Consider the following 22,748-nt stretch of genomic DNA (forward strand, 5'->3'; position numbering starts at 1 on the left):
TTCTTATCATTCCCTTAATCAAACCATTTTTCTTATATACATTGTATTATTATAACACACATGAAGTATGATGAAAAACCCATTCACACATTGACGTACTGTATATGTGTATCCAAAGAATAATTGCTTGACATACACGTTTCGCTGCATCTTTTATGAATCATATACGAAAAAAAAAAAAAAAAGAAGGATGAGAGAGAAAGAGGCACGCGGGCGTATGTGGGGAAAACTCCAAAGAAGGCACCCAAGAAGCCAGCAGCCAAGAAAACAACAACATACTACTACTACTACTACTTCTACTCATAATAATAATACAAATACATTTGGCAGGATAAATTAATTAAAAATTAAAAGGTAAATGAATGAAGTGTGAATGAAAAGAAAAGTGTTTATCATCTCATTTCATTGACATAACATGCTAACCATTCTAAAAGGAAATTCTTGTCAGCCGAAATTCACAATATAGCAAATATAAAAAGTATATTAATGTAAAATGAAGCTAAAATGGGGTGAAAAGAAATTATTGTCTATAAATGTACCTCAATTCACTTTCACCACTTTCATTAAAAAAAAATCATATCATGTATAGCATATAATTCTAAAATTCATGTCAGTAATGATTTACTAGTACACTACATCACAATCTTAAAATTTATCAATGGATGATGTAGTTTTTTGTGTGGAGAATGATAAAGACAAAAAGAAGAAAAACAAAATATAAACTCTCTCCATGCCCTCCCCCATATATATTTGAAAATTTAGATATTCAAATATACTATTGATGCATTTAATATATATTGAAATGTATAACTTTAATGCAATATAAATTAAAAACATACTTCAATAAATATCTTGTTACATAATATTCTCTTCAAAGAAAGTTGTTTGGAGAGAATAGTATGACATTACATGTTATATGTACCTGCTGTTTGTCATCAGTCAAGCCAGCCTCAGGTATTTGAGTTTACTAGCAAGACGTCATATGTCAGATACAGTGTACTTCAATAAATTCAATGGTGGACCACTCAGAAATATCAACAAAGTCAAATTCCTCAACAAACATTCATGCACATACTTTAACAATAATTTTCAACTCAAATAACAAATATATACTGTAAATTTTTAGTTTTCAGTTCAGAAGATCTAACCACTCTAATGTAAGATTAGTATTGCACTTGCTGCATTTTGACATGCGCTTCTTGAACAATGTATTTTTTAGAAAAGACCACAAAGATTATACGCCTAGTCTACTGAACCATTACTCATATAATTACTCATACGACATAGCAAGTTAAAGCATATCCAAAGACACATACATGTAGATTCCCGTTTTAAGCTAACTTGGTATTAATTTTTATCGTATGACTTTTATCATTTGATTCATATTTGCAGCACTAACTATACAACAAACTTTAATTAATCCACTACATTGATTGTTACCATGATCATCTGCTTAAAAAATATATTTGGCATTAAGCACATTAAGACACCATTTGTGGCTGAAGTTTGTTTTTTCTATCTGTTTACAAAAACAGAAACATTAAGGACACAATGCTAAGGTTCAACAATTTTCCTGAGTTTTGAATACAGCTATTGAGACAAGAACAGAAAAAATATCCACTCGTAACTTTGGAACAACAATAACTATTCTATGAAAAAAAATCAACAAGAGACAAACTAATCCCCAGCAGGTGAAACGGAAACAAGCCATCTGGGTCTGGAAGACTCCCTGAACATCTGAATGAATTTTGTGTCTGTTGATATTTCTGGTGGCGCCCTACGGCCTACTCCTTGCAGCTAGCTGAAGGAGAAGGCATTTACCTGTGAGGAATAACAAAAGAAATGAAGAAGTTTATGTCCTGATTTGACTCACAATGTAACAAGAATATATGTCTTATATAGAGGCTTTTAACTGATCCCCTTCCCTTTTTGGTTTACTTTACATACAAATAAATGCAATGAGAAGAAAACAGAAATAAATAGAAAAGAGAGAAAGAAAAAAAAATAGAATAAAAGCTGCCAATGCAAAGCCCACTTGAAAAATAATACACAGGTAACTAAAAAAGAATAAATGTAATTCTACATAGTACATTAGGCGAAATGTTTTAAATCTGTCATCCCCCCCCCCCCCTCAAGACAATGTAGAAGAGTGATCGACTCCTCATGTACAGACAGCCTTCATTGTTTGTATCTATTTACTCTGGCATGAATTCTCTTCCTTTGAGGTCAAGTTGCAGGTATTTTGTGCGATTTGACTACATCAAATATTTTAGTGTACTTGATGAGCTTGGATCAGACAAAAGTAAACATCAAATGTACATTTTCATGTTCATTTTATTGCTTTTATTTCTTTATGCCTTTTCCCCCACTTTTCCATTCTTTTTTTTCTTCTTTTTTTTTAAACAATAAATTTCTATTTGTTTTTGTATTTACTTATTTATTTATTTAAACGACTCCAGCAGCACAGATTATTAACATCTCATGAGCTGCTACGATTGTCACTCACCTTCCTCATCCACCTCCAGCAGCGGGTGGTGGAGCTGGTCCTGATCGTCTGCCTCCAAATCCTCCCATTCTTCTCCTGGGCGGGGCAGGGGGTCCTCCGGGTCTGAGATATCAATAATAGACCAGTTTATAATTAGCACTAGTACAAATGACCCCCCTAAATTTATGGATCTTTTAAAGATGGAGAGGTGCAACTTTGAACAATTTAGAGCATTTATTCTCTTTTTATAAATTTTGATTACTTTTGATTCTCCTTTTAAAACAAATACTTCCAACTATGTACCATAGAATGCAACTGTGGAGTATAAATAAATCATGATTACACAAATTTTGTTAAACACATTTGCAGTAGTTCTTCATAACCTTTGTCTACTCATGTATAGATTGTATCTTCAAACAATTGAGCATAAAAACCACCCCATACTTCTTGGTCGTTTGAAAGCATAGTTATAGTTTTCTTGGACAGGCAACCCAAAAACCTACAACCTACAAATTGAGGATGAACATGAATATTTTACTCTAAAAATCAAATTTCATACTATTCTTGTTCATGTACCATTGTGCCACAAAAACTTGATAGATATCAGCATAATATAAAGAGTCGTCAAAAAGACTCACCCTCTGCCGTTGCTGCTGTTGCCTGTAAGGCCTTGTCTGTAATCTGATGTATATCCAGTGCCTCTATTCGTTAATTGAGGCTGCAAAGTCAGGTGGGAGAAATGTGAGGAAGATAAAATGTAACAGAAACATTTTCACGATGTCTCCTAGACATAATGCTGCAAATAAATTTGAATACTATAATTCAAAATGAGAGTACAAATAGTGGTTAGTAATACTCTTCTCTTCAATAAAATACAGTATCATTTGGTCTCAGAATACAGACAAAAACTAGAAAAATTAAGACTGAAAAAACACAAAGAACACATGTACTGTAATACAAAGTTGACTCTTGTACAATATTCATGTTTACTGGGGATTTAAATTTCCATTTCATCACAGGTTCTTATAAAAAGAATTTTTTAGGTGAGCAAGATATAATCATTGTATTCAAAGCTATAATGCAGAAAAAATGAATAAAAACACCACTTACCGAAAACATTGTTCTGAAACTAAGAGCAAAACAAGAAGAGAAGAGAAAAAAAGTATAAATACATTAATTCAAAAGAGAATAGGTCTACACAGATATTTCTGTATTCATACGTGTAGATCTGAAAACAAAATAAATAAACAGACAACTAGTTAGCAAAACATTTTGATCCTTTAAATTTCACTTGGATTGTTTGATGAAGTTTGTCAAAAACAAGGGATCAATGAGCAGGTACCAAGGAACTTTTTAAAAGTGGCTATATATCTGCATGTGCATCAACCTGCTGCCCTTTGTGTCTATAGGAGGTTACAGTGAGGGGTTTTGTAAAAAATACTCCAGAAATCACTGAGACTGAGAGTGTATAGGCCTGCCTATTCTTCTTTGCAACTATTTCGTAGAAAACTAAATATATACAACATGCAATGTGCCTGTTTGCAAAACCAGCTGTCATTCAGTGGTCCAGGCAGCGTGAAAAAGATCACTTACTAGTGTTTCAAAGGAAGAGAAAAAGACTTACAAAAGCGATATAAAATTTACGGCTCCCCAGAAGAGCTCAGGAATGTATGATAGACGCCATGGTGACCTGGAGTCCATGACCTGTCCTGAAAACAAAATATCAGAAAGATGTTTACTAGTTTACATCAACATTTGATTACATTTCAATCATTGCAATATAATTTGAATACAAAATGTTGGATCACCAGAGCAAATATCATTCGCCCTTTTCTATAAATCGCTATTACCATAAAGTGAGTATGAAATTGGCAACACGAAAAGAGCTACTTTCATGTACACCGATTGTATTTGCATTCACGGCAGAACCAACAATGCCAAGTACTCCTGAGCCAGCATTTTGCAATGTAAATCGCACTGCCACTAGCTCATTATTATCAGGATCATGTGGAAGCTAGCATGTAGCAATCAAATCACTTTCAGTAGATCTATAACATTTTTAGATTAAAAATAAATATTCTTGACAGCTTTCAAATCGTCGAGTACGGATTAGGGGAATGGGTGATTAAATATGAATATATTTTACTTTTTAGGTTAGGTTTTGTTCACATCATACGAAAGACCATTAGTGCCACGAAGAAAAAAAAACACACTTTCTACTAATCTGTTTAAACAGATTACGATATTTCTTCTAATCTGTTTAAACAGATTATAATCTGTTTAAACAGATTACGGTATTTCTACTAATCTGTTTAAACAGATTACGGTATTTCTACTAATCTGTTTAAACAGATTACGATATTTCTTCTAATCTGTTTAAACAGATTATAATCTGTTTAAACAGATTATAATCTGTTTAAACAGATTACGGTATTTCTACTAATCTGTTTAAACAGATTACGGTATTTCTACTAATCTGTTTAAACAGATTACAGTACTTCAACTAATCTGTTTAAACAGATTACGGTATTTCTACTAATCTGTTATAACAGATTACGATATTTCTTCTAATCTGTTTAAACAGATTATAATCTGTTTAAACAGATTACGGTATTTCCACTAATCTGTTATAACAGATTACGATATTTCTTCTAATCTGTTTAAACAGATTATAATCTGTTTAAACAGATTACGGTATTTCCACTAATCTGTTATAACAGATTACGATATTTCTTCTAATCTGTTTAAACAGATTACATTACTTCAACTAATCTGTTTAAACAGATTACGGATCCTACTTTTGTCACTTCCCCTGGCCTGCGCTGCGCGTTTTAGTGGCTGTGATGACGTCACCCGCACAGAATGATTTTAGCTGGCGAGAGGGAGGAGTTTGTCGGTGAGTAATTTATGCTTGAATTTCTTGAATTCATTTTTATTTCAAAAGAAATCCTAATATTTTGAGTGATCCAAACCTACTAGTATTTCTAAGGTTTTGAGAAGTTAATTAGGCAAACTTTCAAATTCAATACATTTTCCATCGTCATTATTTTTCGGCTTGATTTGCCGTGCCCGTCAATGCCGTGGCATGGCTCATGTCTCGTGAGAATTTGGACTTGACAGCTTGCCCCGAGTTTCGGGTAGGACATCATCGGAAAATTCGTAGTCTGTCATATCGTAGATCTGCCTGCTTTTCATTGTGTGAAATTACTCCCCCCCCCCCCAATCAATCAATCAATCAATGATTGAATGATAACAATAATATTTCACATTCACTGCTAAACTTCTTGGATAAAAGCAATCTACTTATTGGTTTTGATAAAACTTGTCTTGAAAGAGCAGGCTGTTTAAGTTAGGTCTAGATCTAGACTAGATCTAGACTAGGTCTAGACTAGATCTAGACTAGGTCTAGATCTAGTCTAGATCTACTAGTCTAGTCTAGAGGTCTAGAAATCTACTGGTCTGTGACACTGTCTGTGACTGTGTGGAACTGGTTGGTGTAAAAGTTACCGGTACCTATATAGGGATAGGCCTAGACCTCTACTTAGACCTATTATGTTAGACCTAACCTACAGATCTAGATCTATAGGTCTAGTAGGCCTAGACTAGACCTAGACCTAGACCTAGTCTATGTAATTTAAAGTAGGCCAAGAGTAACTTTAACATTAGCATTGCCATTAACGTAGGCCTAGGCCTACGCTACGGTTTGCAATTCATCAATCAAATGATAAATCCAAGCCAAGACCAAGTGAGGACTTTTCTAGACCGAAAACTCTGTCTTTAATTTCGTTGTTAGCCTCTTATTTGGGTAGGGTCGGCCATAGGCCTACATAAGGCTATTAAGAGGCTAGCGACGAAATAGAGACATGATTTTCTGTCTAGAATCTAGGACTTTTCTAGCCAGGCTAGATCTAGATCTAGACTTCTACTAGAAATCTAGTAGACCCCTACTAGTCTAGTAGGCTAGTAGCCTATCTATCTAGATCTACTGTGAGTGTGAGTTAGTCTAACACTAACAGTTAGTTTACATTTCAATCAAATTCAACTGCATGTAGATCTAGACCTAGGCTAGTTGACATTGGAATAATACAAACGGAATTAGGGTCTACCTGTTCCCTCTTTAAAATGTATTTTTTCAAAACAGTTCGATCTAACAAGTTAGGGCCTACTGTTAGTGTTAGACCCCGGTCCCCTAACAGTTAACGTTAGATCTAGACCCTAGACCTATCTTAATTCTTATCTAATTCAGGCGTAGAAATAGACCTAGAGAGGTCTAGATCTAGTCTAGATTCTAGACCTAGATGATCTAACGTTAGTCCTAACGTTAGTTCCCTAAACTTAAAGTTAGTCCCCCAAACTTTAGCCTTTTAGGGGACTAACGTTAGGACTAACTAGGAGTAGGACTGTAGCTCTAGAATCTAGACTAGATCTAGGTCTATGTCTACTGAATTAGATAAGATAGGGGACTGGGGTCTAACACTATCAGTGACACTAGTAACAGCAACTAAGATGTAGACTCTAGATCTAAATAGACTAGACTAGACCTAGGCTGGGGTCTAACTTCATTAGATCTGGACCTAATCAGAAAAAAATCCGTCTGGTTGGATGAGTCTTTGAACATTTTATTTTTTAGCTCTCTTCGAGAAGAATACGGCGAAGCCAGATGTAGAATCTAGTCTCAGTGGAGCAGATATAGGGTCTAGTCTGTAGCTCTAATAGTTAGAGTCTAGGTCTATTACTTTTAGATCTACACTGTAGACTATCGCCGAATGAAATATAGTCTAGGCCAGGGTCTAGCTCTAGATCTATATTGATTTTTTTTGTGTGTGTACTGACTGTATGGAGACCTAACTTAGTCCGATTGCAAGACACCCCTTGTGGAATAGGGCCCTATTATGCTAGAGGGTCTCATGACTCTGGATGGTCTCTGCTGCTAATGCTATTTCGTGCAAATTTTAATTATCAGATCGCACTGGGTCTGGGAACTGCATATTACTTCATTTATTCTTCAACTGCAAAACAAAATCCCTAAAACCTTACCAAACGAGTTTTATTAGGTCTAGATCTACTCTCTTAAAAAAAAAAAAAAAAAAAAGCAACAACAACAATAGCAAATGGATCACTCAGTTTTGTTGCTCCTCTTGACTTGAGAAAATAGGAACAGCAACAAAAACAACAAAATAACTCTGATTTTTTAGCGATATTTCCATCAAACTGGATAAAGTGCACGTCATTCGACCGCAAATAATAATTTCACATTTTCACACGCGAGGGCACTTAAGTATCAAAACACATATGCAAATCAACACATCACATCATAGGCGCCGGAACCGGAGGAGGGGGGGGGGGGGGAGTGGGGGGCAAAATGCATTTTCACCCCCCCCCCCCCCAAAAAAAAAAGCCCCTTCCCCCCCAAAAAAGGGAAGAGGAAGAAAGAGGAGAAGAGTTGGAAAGAAAATGTATATAACTTCGAAAAATGTTTTATTTTCGCTCGCTCCCTTTGCTTGCTCACAAAATAAAAGATTATAATTATGTGTAATTTATACCTGTGCTCGTAACCAGCTCATTCGCTTCGCTCCCTCGCTTTCGAGTTTCTTTGAAATTTTTTACGCGTCGTATCGCCCCCCTGTGTATGCCACTGAGCCCCCTCCCCTTCAAAAAAGGAGCCCCCTGGGATGTTTGCCCCCCCCCCCCCCCCAATCCAGAATTGCTTCCGGCGCGCCTGCATTACACACAGAGAAAAAGTCACTGACGGTGACCACATCTATATGATCTAAGTTCAGTAGTGAAATTCCAAAACAATGTCAACATTTAAAAATCTAGCTTCCATCGTCAATATGGGGGGCTTAGGCACAATATTTCAAGGCCAAAGCATGTGGTGCTTAAGTCTGGTCTTTAAGAACCGGGTCGGCTAAAACGTGCTAGGACTAGTATTAAGGGTTAATGAATGGAGCAGCTATTATATTACGCATGGGGTTTGACATTATGGTCTTCAAACTTAGTAATAGTTTGTATATGTATCACAGGTAAATTGCCGATTGGTCTACACCCAGTTTGTCTAATGCCCGTTTGGTCTCATCCCACATGGTCTAATCCCATTTTGTGTACAACCAGTTTGTCTAATAACCCTTTGGTATAATTGCCACTTAGCCTATTTACCATTTTGTCTAATTGTCAATTACGCTAAGCCCATTTTGTCTAATACACTTGGTCTAACACCATTTAGTCTGTTTGCCAGTTTGTCTAGTCACCAGCTTGTCTAATATTTGATTCGTCTAATCATCATTTTGTCTAATTACCTTTATGTCTAATTCACATTTGGGCTATAGGCCTAGGCCTACCAACTTTGGCTAATATCCAAAAAAGGCAATTTATCACTTTGTCTAATAACCATTTAGGCAAAGTTTCATTTTGTCTAAAGTAATAACCAGTTAGGCTACTTATCAATTAGTCTACTGACCAGTTAGTCTACGTTCCATTTAGTCTAAAGTACATTTGGTCTAATGGCCATTTGGTCTAAACTCTAAGACCATTTGGTCTAATGTGGTCTGATTTCCATTTGGTCTAATGACCATTCAGTCTAACGTCTAATTGGTCTGTCCATTCAATCTAATGCCAATGAATCTAATGATCATTTGGTCTAATGTCCATTTGTTCCAATGCCCGTTTTGTCTAATCCCCATTTAGTCTCATGTCCATTTTGTCTAATTCACATACTATTGTTTGTCGGCTATCAGAACATTTTGCCCTATGTCCTGAAATTTTGTACCTGTCATTTTCGGTGGGCATGGTATAGGCCCTAATCTCCTGGTGTACGTATATTATGTCTATGTAAATTGCCCTATTTCTTTGCCATCATGACATGGTATGACTCACGTGACATGTATCTTTCACTGGTTAATTGCCACTTGTTCTACACCCAGTTTGTCTGATGCCCGTTCTGTCTCATCTCAAATGGTCCAATCCCATTTTTTCTACAACCAGTTCGTCTAAAAACCCTTTGGTCTAATTGCCACTTAGCCTATTTACCATTTCGTCTAATTGTCAATTACGCTAAGCCCATTTTGTCTAATACACTTGGTCTAACACCACTTAGTCTGTTTGCCAGTTTGTCTAGTCACCAGCTTGTCTAATATTTGATTCGTCTAATCATCATTTTGTCTATTATTCATTTTTTTCTCATTACCTTTATGTCTAATTCACATTTGGGCTATACCCACTTTGGCTAATATCCACTTAGGCAACTTATCACTTTGTTTAATAGGCCTAACCATTTAGGCAAAATTTCATTTTGGGGGGTTGAGTGATGCCGAATATCCTCGGCCGCGGAGTAAAGGACCGAGCGGGGAAAGGGTTTGGAGGTTCCAACGTGAAGGATAGACTAAATAAGCGGGGGGGGGGGGGGGGGGGGGGGGGGGGGGGTAGGACCTGTTTTTTTTTGCTGCCAGTTAACCACAAAAAAATGTTTTCAAACAATATCACAGAGGTACATCCTCATTACTTGAATGAAAACTTTAGGCGATTTGAACCTTTACTTAGAGTATGAACCATATTTCGTTTTTAAATTTTGCGAGCGGGCGAAGCAAGCCAGTTGAAAACTCCATCTTCTAGCTATAAAAAAAATGTTATTTGTCCTCAAAGTACACTCAAGCAATGTAGATAGATATATAGACATATCTGTACTTAGTTTCTCTTGACATAACAGCTGTCATCCACACAACACTTGTTCACCTTAGTTTGTGTTTATTATTGTGTTTATCTATATCTGTACTTAGTTTCTTTTGACATTACAGCTGTCATCCACACAACACTTGTTCACCTTAGTTTGTGTTTATTTATCATTTTCCATTTGGTGTCTATTTTTGTCATTTCTTGATTGTACAGACTTGATGAAGGCCAGGGGCCGAAAGCTTGTATAAAATAAAGAAAGGAATTAAGCACTACGTCAGTTCCCTTATCTCATTCTTTCGCATATATATATATATATATATATATTACCTTGATTTGGAAATACACATTTCTATGTAATTTGATAGAATAACTTGGCAACATAGGCCTACATGTATAATCATCTAATTTTTACAAGCACCTCCATGACTATTAGATTAATGTCTAATTAACACTTTTTTTTGTTTATTGTAGGTTTATCAAGATGGATTTGTATGCATTTATGGAGGAAAGAGGCATGGACAGAAGTGTTATAGAACAGATGAGAAAAGAAAAGGTGAGATCAATTTTTGAAATAGTCGGGGGGGGGGGGGGTGTGCCTGCCCCGATGTATTTACTTAGATGAAGAACAAAAAACGACGCACACGTTCTCTAGTACTGGCTTGTATAGTCTATGCTTCTTGTAGACGTTTATTCTTGTCAAAAGCCGTAAGAACTGAAAATGACAAAGTCAAAACATACATATAATAAGTATAACGGTATTTACATTTGGTATCAATCTTTTAGAAATAAACGTTTCAGTGTTCAACGATTACTTCAATGATCGTTCAATTAACTACTTGATGTACGAAATACATGTATAATAAAATAACTTCTTGATGTACAAAATACATGTATAATAAATTGACATTTAACGTGAACAACGTCTAAACTTCCATTTATGTATCTGTACTTGAGGTATTGTTTCTTTGGAATAACTTTCATGCACATTGTATAAATAATAATACTGTTAAGTGACTTCACCAGAATGATGATGACACACCGAGAATAACAAGTTTGTGGTTTATAATAAGATTAATTTAACACAGCTCAAAATATGAACCACACATCATAATGGAATAAACATATTACAGTGAGGCACTTATATGTAAGCTTACCACTGTGCCTGCTGAGTGCTGACATCAAAGACAGACCGATTTACTTTCAACTTGATGCACATCTTGTTACAGTTACAGCCTTATACTGTTCCCATATCGTTAAACTGATGAAAAGCTCAAGGTTTGATGGCTTCCTTGGCGAGCATTGTTCGTAAATCATCGAACATTTATGTGCATGCTTGGTTTGTTTTTATGAAGCGCTAGCGCCCCAAAACTATGGAGTGCCGACTGTTACAGGGGGGGGGGGGGCTCTGTCATTACAAGTTGGACACCATGCTTGTAAATGAACTTTCAAAATGGACCCTAAACAAGTAATTAGACTTCATCTCAGAATACCCAAACAAGTATTTTGTCAGGTTTTCCCACTCTAAACAAGTAAATTAGCTGTTGTAAAAGTATACCCTTTTCCCTGATTTTGTCAATTTTGATACCCTTTTCATTGTATGCGCATACATTGTCTGTGAAAAACAACCCCTTTTAATGTTCTTTTCTGTACGAGCATGGTGTCCGCCTTGTAATGGAAGTGCCCCCCCCCCCCCCCCCCCCCCCCCCCCCCCCCCCCCCCCCCCCCCCCCCCCCCCGGGAATAGTGTCCTAAGGCTTGTATTGGGGGCAGTTATTATCAGAGTGGTATGATATATCTTATCCATGAAATAAACATGAAACATTTGCATTTGTATAGCCAGGGCTCCACACTAACTCTTTTGGTTAAGGGTCCAGATCTAAATCCCAGGCTCCCCTTGTATTGGGCTCTGTATTGAAATTGTTCACTTTTGGGCTCCCAGACCTGAATTTTAGGCGCCCATGTGTTCCGGGCGCCTGCTAATATCAAGCCCTGGTATAGCTAAGGAAATTGTAAAGCATAAAGGTAAAGCTTTTTTGATGTTTAAATTTTATAATATGTTTCTTTGAATACATAGTTTGAATGCATTTCTTGAGACAGTGTGTAGTTATTAACCGGTATAACACATGCAGCAATCAAGTAAATATAAAAGACAGCACAGGACAAATCTTGCCCACCTTTGTCAGTGACGTTCATTTTGCACATGGTTAACATGGAATGCTTCTTTGTTTTGGCCTTTCCTCAATTAGCCTTTTGCTCTTTTTTGCTGAAAAAAATTAGCTCTTTTTCATATGTATTCTCTCACCTTCTTGTAATTTACAGATTGTTGCTTCCATTCTGCTATTGATGGATGAGGATGAGCTCAAGAAGTTTGTGCCACTATTGGGGGATAGACTAGCACTGCACAAATTTTCAGAAGAAAGCACTCAGAAAGTGTCTACCAGCTCATCAAAGTCTTCCAAAAAAGACTCGCTTCTCTGTAAACTTAGACAGAAATTGGGGATGAAAAGAGATAGGGAGGATGGTGAAAATAGTATTGGGTATGAAGATTCTGCAAGTTGTTCCTATGGGAGAACTCATAAAATGCTAGGGAACAAAAATGCTGAAAGATTGGACAGAAGAATAGATGTCGGATGGATGGACTTTGATCATATGTTAGGCAGATACAAGCAGGTACGTAAGACGAACGGAGGAGGCATCAGATCTCTGTCTGTGTCTAAGCTATGCAAGCCTGCTGAACTGCTACAAATTGTAGAAGAGCTCTTCTTCCCGGATGGCATTTCAGCTAAAGGGGAAAAAGAAAACTTTGAATGCTCCTTAGTGGACTTTCGACAGCAGCCTCTTGAAGGAGATGTTGGACAACTCTACAGCAGATCAAAAATGCCAACCCTTAGGTTTTACCTGCGCACAGTGTCCAAAGTACAGGAGCATGACAAATCTAAGGGCAAGTCAAAGGGCAAGTCAAAGGTCAAGAAGAGGAGGACGGTTCATGTGAGGGATCATGAATATGATACAAGTAGTAGTGAAGCTGATTTGCCTGAAATTTTGCTAAATTCTGGTGAACATTCTACAAGCACCCACTCTTCATCTTCATCTGTATGTTGTCTGGAAGATGACAGTACCAAGTCCAGCAACTTATTTTCGGGAGTGAAGGAACTTGCAGACTCACCAACTATTTCATTTGGGCCATCGCACTCTACTCCAACGCAGGAACAGCTCGATGTCACGATTAGGGACCCAGTTAACTCATTGCCAGCTGAACAGATATTGGCTGAAGTCATTACTGATGAGCCATCAACCTTTGTGCATGAAGAACATCAGCATGAACAACAAGCAGACCAGCAGATTCCTATGGCTGAAGATCAGATGAATGACTTTCCAACTGTATATGTAGAGCTGGTTGAAGGACAGACAAATGACTTTCCAACTAACCAAACACAATTTGAAGTTCTCCTCATTCGAAGAAGTTATTTAATAACAGATATGATGAATGCTTTTTCGGACGAAAGCATACTGAAGGCTAATATTGCTGTCCATATGATTCTCCATGATGGGAATCTAGAGAAGGGCCAGGGTAACGGAGTATATAAGGATGCCATAACCCAATTTTGGGATGAGGTGTATGAACAGATGACAAGTGGAGACTCTTCAAGGATACCTGTCTTGAGACATGATTATGGGGAGAAAGAATGGCAGACACTAGGACGCATCATCACAAAAGGCTGGTGGGACCACAAGTACTTTCCCATCAGGTTGACACAAGACTTTATGGTTAATGCAATCTGGGGATCCACGTTCTGTAATGGTGACATGGTGGAGGCCTTCCTAAGTTTGCTCCCAGAATCAGAAAAGGAAGTCGTGAAATCAGCACTTAGTAATTTCCCCGAAGACATTGAAGAGCTCATTGATATCCTGAGTGGCTATGATTGTCGAAAGGTACCAACAAACGAAAACTTCAGCTGTCTCCTTTCAGAGTTGGGCCATAAGGAAATCATCCAAAAGCCAATGTACATTGCTGACTGCATGAGACCAGTCCTTCAAAACCTTCAGAATGAGCTGACCCAGGAAAGCTTAAGTGAAATATATGCTTCACTGCATCCGACATCGAAAAAAGTGATTGACAAGTTGGAGTTCTCAAGGGATCTCTCACCCAATGAGCGGGCGGTATCAACGTACCTGAAGAAGTACTTGCGGTCATTAAACCAAGGCATGCTGAGAAGATTCCTTAGGTACTGTACAGGATTAGATATTCTCTGTAACTCAGATATCAGGGTTACATTCTGTTCCTTGGATGGTCTCCAGAGGAGGCCCATTGGCCACACTTGTGGTAACGTGATAGAATTGTCATCCACCTATGATGACTATATAGAGTTTAGACAAGAGTTTAATCACATTCTAGAAAGTGGTCTATGGGTTATGGATGCTCTTTAAATACTTTTCAAGGAAAGGAGCTATACTCAAGAATGTTGTGCAGAATTACAAAATGCTAGGTTGAATGTGGAAGAGAGTCACATAATCTTAAATGAAATATTCTTTTTATTGTTTTACAAAACCTATTACTGGGTAATATTTGTTTTATGATGTTTGAATATGATTGACTTTTTTATCAGACTGCATGGTCATTGTTGATTAAACAGGGTATATTCATATCAGACTCCTTTTTAGGGTTATGGTTACAATTATTTTACCTTTGTGATCTGAAAGTTCTTCTGTGCTCGGAGACGAAGTGGGGACTATAATTTTACGTGTGACCTGAGAAAGAAGCAGAATCGTATGTACGATATGGTAATAAAGGCTTTGGAATGATATGTATTTTTCAAAGCCTTTGTAGGTTTCATCTTATGGTGATTGAACATACGATTGTTTAAGATCAGCGCTCTAGTTGTGTATTTGGTTTGTGTAGCAGGTTTTGGCTGTAACAGTTTGCCAAAGTTAATGTTATAGTGGTTATTTTAAAGGAAGGTTTTACTACCATTTAGGGGTCAAAGTTAAAAGATCAATGCTCATTTTTTGATGAAAAGTTTTACATTTTTATACTGGGTCTAAGTATTACCTCAGAAATGGACTTTAATCTAAGTATCATGGAATGATAAATTACTGGTGTTTGATCCAAGATTCAAAGTCAAAGGTCACAGAAGTCAATTTACACCAAAAAAATAATGACACATTTGGGGGCTATTTCAGTATTGGTGTAATTGCTAGGAATGGCAAGGCTCTTGACAACATATTTGTGCGGGTACAGTGTTTTCACAGAAGGCGGAGGCATATGTATCTGTAGTTTTCAATGTACATGTATGACTTTGCACAATTCAACCATAGGAGGGGTTGTCAATAGGATATCTTGAAAAATTAATGACTTATATGCCAATGTTTCATATTTTATGTTTCAAGCAGAATGGTATGTATACGATTTGGTAATAAAGGTTTTGGAATGATGTGTATTTTTCGAAAGGTTTTGTAGGTTTGATCTTATGGTGATTGCACATACCATTGTTTAAAATCAGCGCTCTTGTGTATTTGGTTTGTGTTGATGTTTATATTTTTATCTAAGGTTTTGGCCGTAACAGTTTGCCAAAGTTAATGTTGTAGTGGTTATTTTAAAGGAAGGTTTTATTACCATTTAGGGGTCAAAGTTCAAAGATCAATGCTCATTTTTTATTGAAAAGTTTAACATTTTTATACTGGGTTTGACTTTGCACAATTCAACTTTGAAAAATTAATGATTTATATGCCAATGTTTCATATTTTATGTTTCAAGCAGAATGGTATGTATACGATTTGGTAATAAAGGTTTTGGAATGATGTGTATTTTTCGAAAGGTTTCATAGGTTTGATCTTATGGTGGTTGCACATACCATTGTTTAAAATCAGCATTCTAGTTGTGTATTTGGTTTGTGTTGATGTTTATATTTTTATCTAAGGTTTTGGCTGTAACAGTTTGCCAAAGTTAATGTTATAGTGGTTATTTTAAAGGAAGCTTTTGTTACCATATAGCGGTCAAAGTTAATGTTATAGTGGTTATTTTAAAGGAAGCTTTTGTTACCATATAGGGGTCAAAGTTAAAAGATCAATGCTCATTTTTTAATGAAAAGTTTTACATTTTTATACTGGGTCTAAGTATTACCTCAGAAATGGACTTTAATCTAAGTATCATGGAATGATAAATTACCGGTAAACTTAATTCTTTGATCCAAGATTCAAAGTCAAAGGTCACAGAAGTCAATTTACACCAATAGATATGACACATTTTGGGGTTATTTCAGTATTGGTGTAATCGTTAGGGATGGCAAGGTTCTTGGCAACACATACATGTATGTACGTGCAGGTACTATGTTTTCACAGAAGGCGGAGGCAGCTGTAGTTTTTAATGTACATGTATGACTTTGCACAATTCAACCATAGGAGGGGGGGGGGGGGTTGTCAATAGGGTATCTTGAATAATCAATGATTTATATGCCAGTGTCTCAGTATCAAAAGAATGATCTAAAATACACAAAAGTCTAATGATCCAGTCATCCATCGTTAAAGTAATGATATTATTTTTTATGTGGTAACTTTGCAAACACACATAAAGAATCATTTCATACAGACTCTTTGCATACTTTACCATCAGAGCGAGGATTTATTTATTATGTTGAGGTCAAAGATTTGAAAATATCTGATATGGCTGAGCAACAGTTAGCTGTGTAGCTACAGTAACATGGTCTATCCACACTGTCCAATTCATTTAGTTTTACTGATATAATGTCATAGAGGTTAAAAGGTATGGTCTTGAAAATATAAATATGGCTAATGGAAAGCAATAAAACACTGGCACAGCATGGTTATAAGACATTTATAAACCCCGAAGAGGATATTTTGTGAACACATGGTCTGACTATTCTTTGTTATTTAATTGTTTGGTTATTTACAGTCAGAAAAAAAACATGAGGGCCTTACATTATATTTACATTGCTCAAAAAGCTTGTAAATAGTTGACACACAGTATGCAAGTTACATGTACGTACATTATTGTATAGTCGTATAATATTTCTGTAGCAATTACTGTTCAGGGCGTATATATTTAAGACCAGTGCTTTTAAAGGAAAATTAGAAGCAGCAACACTCATATAATTAAAGGAAATGATTCATCCTCAACAAGTCATTATTACCATCTTTTAGTGTCCTTTGTTGTTTCAGTAGGGTTGTACCAACCATTTCCCACAATATTAGTGTAAGCAATAAAATGTGTTCATAAAACATCTACATGTAGTTTATACAGTAGAAACTCGGTATAAAGAGATCTGATATAACAAAACTCCTGATATAAAGAGGTAAAATCCGGTCCCAGCTCTCTATAACTTATTGTTTAATAAACCTGCTGTATAAACAAGATTACTGCTATAACAAGGTACATGTATTTTTGATGGTCCCAAGCACCTCGTTATACTGAGTTTCCACTGTATACACATGTATTTAAAGCAGAAAAATAAAAAACAATTAATTAATAATATTTCTGCTGGACTGTGTTATATAAAGTTTGGGTGAGATATGCGGACTCAAATATAAGCATATGTACATGAACTTGCCACAATAATCAAAACACTTCAAATAAAACTTGTTTTCGTTTTCGTTCAGCTTGTTATGTCATTAACTGTCGTTCATATTTAACACCGAATAAGCAAGAACACTCCTGTCTCAGTAAAGTATATTTTTATTGTAAGACAGTACTAGCCTTTGAAAGAAATTAATTCAAGAACTCTGGATAATGAACGAATAGCATTACCGTAAAAACGTTAGCATCAGTTTGGCATTGTGATATGATATCACTTTTTATCAAAGTTATTATAAAGTCCTTTATACAAATATAGGAACACTTATTGCTACCCTCTGTTATGAAGAAATAGAAATATGGATAATACTAAACACAACAAAAATAGTTTACCCCCCCCCCCCCAAATGAAAGTAGCATAACTTTTGAACGGGTTGGTGTTTAGTAACAAAATTTGCAGATAAAAGCATGTGTGCAAAAATGAGCATGATTTTAATTGTAACGCCTGAATGGTCACACATGAAACAAAAAATGTCACTTTTTTAAAATCACATATGAATCCATTTTTAGGATAAAAACTGAACAAATAATGGGTAAAACCTTACTTGGATGGATGTGTATTAGTGTCTTTTTGTTATGTTATCAATTATCACACTCTATCCTACTAATCTGGGCACTTTTTACGATCCGATTGCAAAATTGACCTTTTTTGGCGAAAAATGCACTTCCCAATATTTTCACGAAAATCAAGCTTAACCCCCAAAAGGCGTTAAAAAGAGTTGTTTTTCTTGAAAAATATGTCCATCCATGCGCAAAACTAATGGTCAGATGAATAGGAGTCTGAAGATTGGTATAAAAGCAAAAAATTTATTTTTATTGTACACGAGAACCATAATTTACATAATTTTTGGTACATATGGTGCTCATAAAAATACCCTTGTGACTTTTGAAAAGTGACATTTTTTTCTTGACCTTTGTTCATTCATGAATATAGGATTATGCTGATTTTTACACATACGATAACAATATAGTTGATTAATATCACCTGCAAATTTTGTTACTTGACACCTCCCAGTTAAAAAGTTATGTCACTTTCCTTAGGGGGTAAAAACATTTTTGTTGTGTTTATATGCAGATCATTTTAAGCAATGTGGTGAATATGTGAATAAAAAAAAAACGGATCAGACGCTTCAGTCTTCTAGTCTTCTTTGAAGAGAGGAAAGATGTCATTGTGGGGAAAGGTATGAATAAGTCTTGGTTGCTGATCCAAGCATTGTAGAAAAATATCTACTTGTGTTTTTCATTTAATATCAAAATACACATGCAATTAATGCAAAATACTCTGATTAAATCATCCTCAGCAAGTGCATTCTCAAAGTATGATATAGGTTCAGTCCTTCTTCGCTATTCTGCGGTACAGGTAGTTGTTCTTCAGTCATCAGGATCGAGCAAAGGTCAAATACGTCTCTGTCACAAGGGTACTGACTTTTGAAAGTACATTCTTCCTCGCATACTTCAACCTCATCGTTTTCCAACGGCACAAGAAAATCTTGTGTTCCATACACCTGGGGTGTCCTGTACATCACGTTGGGGCGACCAAATGGTCCACACTGGTTCCTTGATTTGCTGATTCTATGAGCGTTCCATTCCTTAGCAACCTTGTCCAGTTCTTCCTGTTCCATATACAAAGAAGAAGAAAATAAATATTATTATTATACATTTGATAAAAATATACTTTTTTCATTTCTTTAAGGATTTATCGCTAACATATTTTAAGAGATTTCAGCTGACAAGTATTCAGTTATGGAGTGGGTTATCCATGGTGAAGTACTGAGAAAATATCAAAACCCTCCAATGGCGTAGCTAGGATTTCATTTCAGGGGGGCGGTAAGGATGAGCACGCGAAGCGTAAAAATTACATACCGCGCGCGCCCTAGGGGGGAGGGTGCAGGGAGGGGGGTTAATTCTCGCGTTTTTAAATTAAGCAACGTAATGATAATAATAATGATAATAATCATAATCACAATAATAATAATAATAATAATAATAATAATAATGATAACAACAACTGGATTTTATAGCGTCTTTTCCAGAGGATACAAGGCGCTATTTTCCAGCTATCCGGTGACATAAGATTGATTGTGATTGGTTTAAAAAGGGGCCCTTTTCAAATTTTATGTTTAGTGCACAATGTTGGTAAAAGTTGAGCCATGAAAAATAAATTTATTTTATTTTGTTATTTTGGGATGAAAGCAGAACATACCCCCATCCAAATTAAAGGCTTAAGTGAGCTATTGGGATCGCTCGACCTCGACCAACACTTCTAGAGCTGGTTAACAGCATGAACACATATCAATTTACCTGAATTAGATTCATGAAACAAAACTGCAGCAGTGACTTGTCCAGGTGATCTCCAGTAAAGTGACCTTGATCTTTCACTTGTCCAAACATGTTCAGCCAGAACTGTATAGAGTGCTTTCTAAGGACGCCCCACCAACTCTCTATTCTTTGGTTATGCTGGCTCGTTCCTTGCATAAAACTCTTTTCAGACGCAAGTGGGTCGTCACCATTTCTGCGCAGAAATTGTTGCATTTGGCGGACAGTGTTATTCTCTGTTCCAAAATCTGATCGAATGACACGAGGACATCCCATCTCTTTCCTAACCGTTTGCATGTAGTATCCAGCTATTACTCTGGGATTATTGTTTGTCGTGTAAGCTTCTAGCCAAACTACCTTCCTTGAATAGCCATCTACACATCCATTGATGCAGATTCCAAAAGGTTTTAATTTGTCATAGGAGTCTAGATGCCATATAAAGTTTGGTCCCCGTCCTCGATATAAACGCCTTCGTAGCCTTCTACGTGATCGGTATTCAAGACCTATTGGGTCTAACACTCCGAGTAGATGCCGAACAGTTTCTTTGTCAATGTTGATACCATTTTGGATGCATTTCAGGTGCATCCATCGATAACCATGTAAGCACCCTGAACTCTGAAGTTCCTGTAGAATAAAGCAAGCTACATCTAACTCATCAGTATGGTTTTTACGACGATAAAGACCAAGGTCTCGCAACTTTCTGTTCAATGTTCGTTTGCTTATCGCTACATTGTGATTGAATAAAAGAGAAGCAATGATTTCGTTGTAATTATATCCTAAATTAAAGTAATTCCGAACCAAGCCTTCACATTCCATTGCCACAAGAAGGTCCTGTTCCAAAGGATCGTGAGATACATTGAAAACGTAAAAGGGTATAGCTATAATGCAGCTCCAGATGTCCTGTCCTGCACGCTTGACCGGCCATCAGTTATGTATTTGTAACAACGTGATTTTCTATTATAGAACGTAACATGCAGACTACGGTAATCTGTAATAACAGATTATAATCTGTTTAAACAGATTAGAAGAAATATCGTAATCTGTTATAACAGATTAGTAGAAATACCGTAATCTGTTTAAACAGATTATAATCTGTTTAAACAGATTAGTTGAAGTACTGTAATCTGTTTAAACAGATTAGTAGAAATACCGTAATCTGTTTAAACAGATTAGTAGAAATACCATAATCTGTTTAAACAGATTATAATCTGTTTAAACAGATTAGAAGAAATATCGTAATCTGTTTAAACAGATTAGTAGAAATACCGTAATCTGTTTAAACAGATTAGTAGAAATACCGTAATCTGTTTAAACAGATAATAATCTGTTTAAACAGATTAGAAGAAATATCGTAATCTGTTTAAACAGATTAGTAGAAAGTGTGTTTTTTTTTCTTCGTGGCACTAATGGTCTTTCGTAACATCACTCTTCTCGCAGGGTATATTCTATATTATCACCTATTCAACTGGTCCTTAAGACCTTAACTAAGGCTAGGCTTAAGCCTGTGTTCAGAAGAATCCATATAAGTATTGGCAATTATCATGACTGGCAAATTGTGTTAAATCACTGTCATTTCTAGTCTAGCTAGAGTCAGAGTCGTGCACTCACCGACTCAGTCTCACACTCAGTCTCAGTCTCAGTCCTCAGATTATATGAAACATACACCAACCTCCTCAACACAGGATCAATCAACATATTCGTACGTTCAAATACATATATAAGTAATCTTACCACTTTGGGAGAGGTATGGCATCTTTGTATTGATCTTCGGGTTTCTTAGCTGAAATGTAAAATTGTCAAGACCGCATAACACTGCACTGCACTTGATAATGCATGCAATAATGATTACGTGTATAAATTTTGCATGTATAAACAATGATAAAGCTAAGGTCCGCGCGTGCGAGCGCGGACCATTATTTCGGCAAAGACTAGGTAGTGTCAAGACAATTCACTCAGTTTTACTTCCGTAGTACGCTCAGCAGACGGAGGTTGTTCACCATTCACAAATTATTTCCCCGTATTTTCATGAAATGTCTATTTTTTCTTGATATTTCATTTTATTCAATCTTTTCATAGTCTGACTTTTGTACAAGAGAAAGAATAGAGAGTTCAAAAAACATTTCTAACAAAAGCTTCTGCTGAACTTTGGAACAGATTACCTTTAAATGTAAAAAACTGTCAAACTGTTCAAAACTATACTATACTAGTCTCAAGACACATTTATTCAAAATTGCGTTCTTTTTAGTAAGATGTAATTGTATATCAGTCTCTTTTGTGTGTATAGCGCTTAGAGACTTTGGTGGTAAGCGCTTTATAAGTAACGTTTTTATTATTATTATTATTATTATTATTATAAAAACAACTAATTTTAATAATTCCCAGGGACATGATGGACTATAAAGTATAGGCAAGCTCAGTCGACAGTATAGTCCCTATAATACCAGTGAATAAATTACTTGAAATAATGTAAAATGTGACTTACTTGAATTTGTTTAGGGCAATCCAAACTTTGTATTCAGTTAATTTGTATGACAGATGACAAATCTGAGGAACAGAATGACAAAGGTTTGAAATAAATCGGACGATTAAGACTAGTTATGAATGCTTGAATTGGCCTTGATTTGGTCACTGAGTGGATCGTGACCACTCAGAACTGAAAAGTATTTTTTCAAATCGTGATGAATATTCTGTA

At 36.1% G+C, this 22,748-nt stretch overlaps 2 protein-coding genes and 1 long non-coding RNA gene across 5 annotated transcripts; all 3 read right to left on the reverse strand.

Annotated features, from left to right (window-relative positions):
- Positions 1-377: 377 nt before the first annotated feature.
- On the reverse strand, positions 378-21,920 carry LOC580102 (selenoprotein K). Of its 3 annotated transcripts, XM_780176.5 has the most exons (6): positions 21,788-21,920; positions 4,110-4,194; positions 3,596-3,614; positions 3,124-3,203; positions 2,507-2,608; positions 378-1,821 (listed from the first exon to the last, which is right to left on the reverse strand). In XM_780176.5, the coding sequence occupies exons 1-6, from the start codon at positions 21,807-21,809 to the stop codon at positions 1,818-1,820; spliced, it is 312 nt and encodes a 103-aa protein (XP_785269.4). In that variant the 5' UTR covers positions 21,810-21,920; the 3' UTR covers positions 378-1,817. The 3 variants fall into 3 exon arrangements, with proteins under 3 accessions (XP_785269.4, XP_030856255.1, XP_030856256.1); XM_031000395.1 differs by lacking the exon at positions 378-1,821 and having other exon boundaries at positions 2,503-2,608; XM_031000396.1 differs by lacking the exon at positions 378-1,821 and having other exon boundaries at positions 2,512-2,608.
- LOC115930038 lies at positions 10,809-11,776 on the reverse strand. The gene is made up of 2 exons (XR_004066803.1): positions 11,308-11,776; positions 10,809-10,865 (listed from the first exon to the last, which is right to left on the reverse strand). It is a non-coding gene; the product is annotated as an uncharacterized LOC115930038 (long non-coding RNA).
- LOC105443655 lies at positions 16,747-21,124 on the reverse strand. Its single transcript, XM_011677080.2, has 2 exons — positions 20,042-21,124; positions 16,747-19,353 (listed from the first exon to the last, which is right to left on the reverse strand). The coding sequence occupies exons 1-2, from the start codon at positions 20,870-20,872 to the stop codon at positions 19,027-19,029; spliced, it is 1,158 nt and encodes a 385-aa protein (XP_011675382.1). The 5' UTR covers positions 20,873-21,124; the 3' UTR covers positions 16,747-19,026.
- Positions 21,921-22,748: the final 828 nt, after the last annotated feature.

The sequence above is a fragment of the Strongylocentrotus purpuratus genome, unplaced genomic scaffold (genome assembly GCF_000002235.5).
Source record: "Strongylocentrotus purpuratus isolate Spur 01 unplaced genomic scaffold, Spur_5.0 spur5_scaffold_6, whole genome shotgun sequence".
In the NCBI taxonomy this organism is placed as follows: Eukaryota; Metazoa; Echinodermata; class Echinoidea; order Camarodonta; family Strongylocentrotidae; genus Strongylocentrotus; species Strongylocentrotus purpuratus.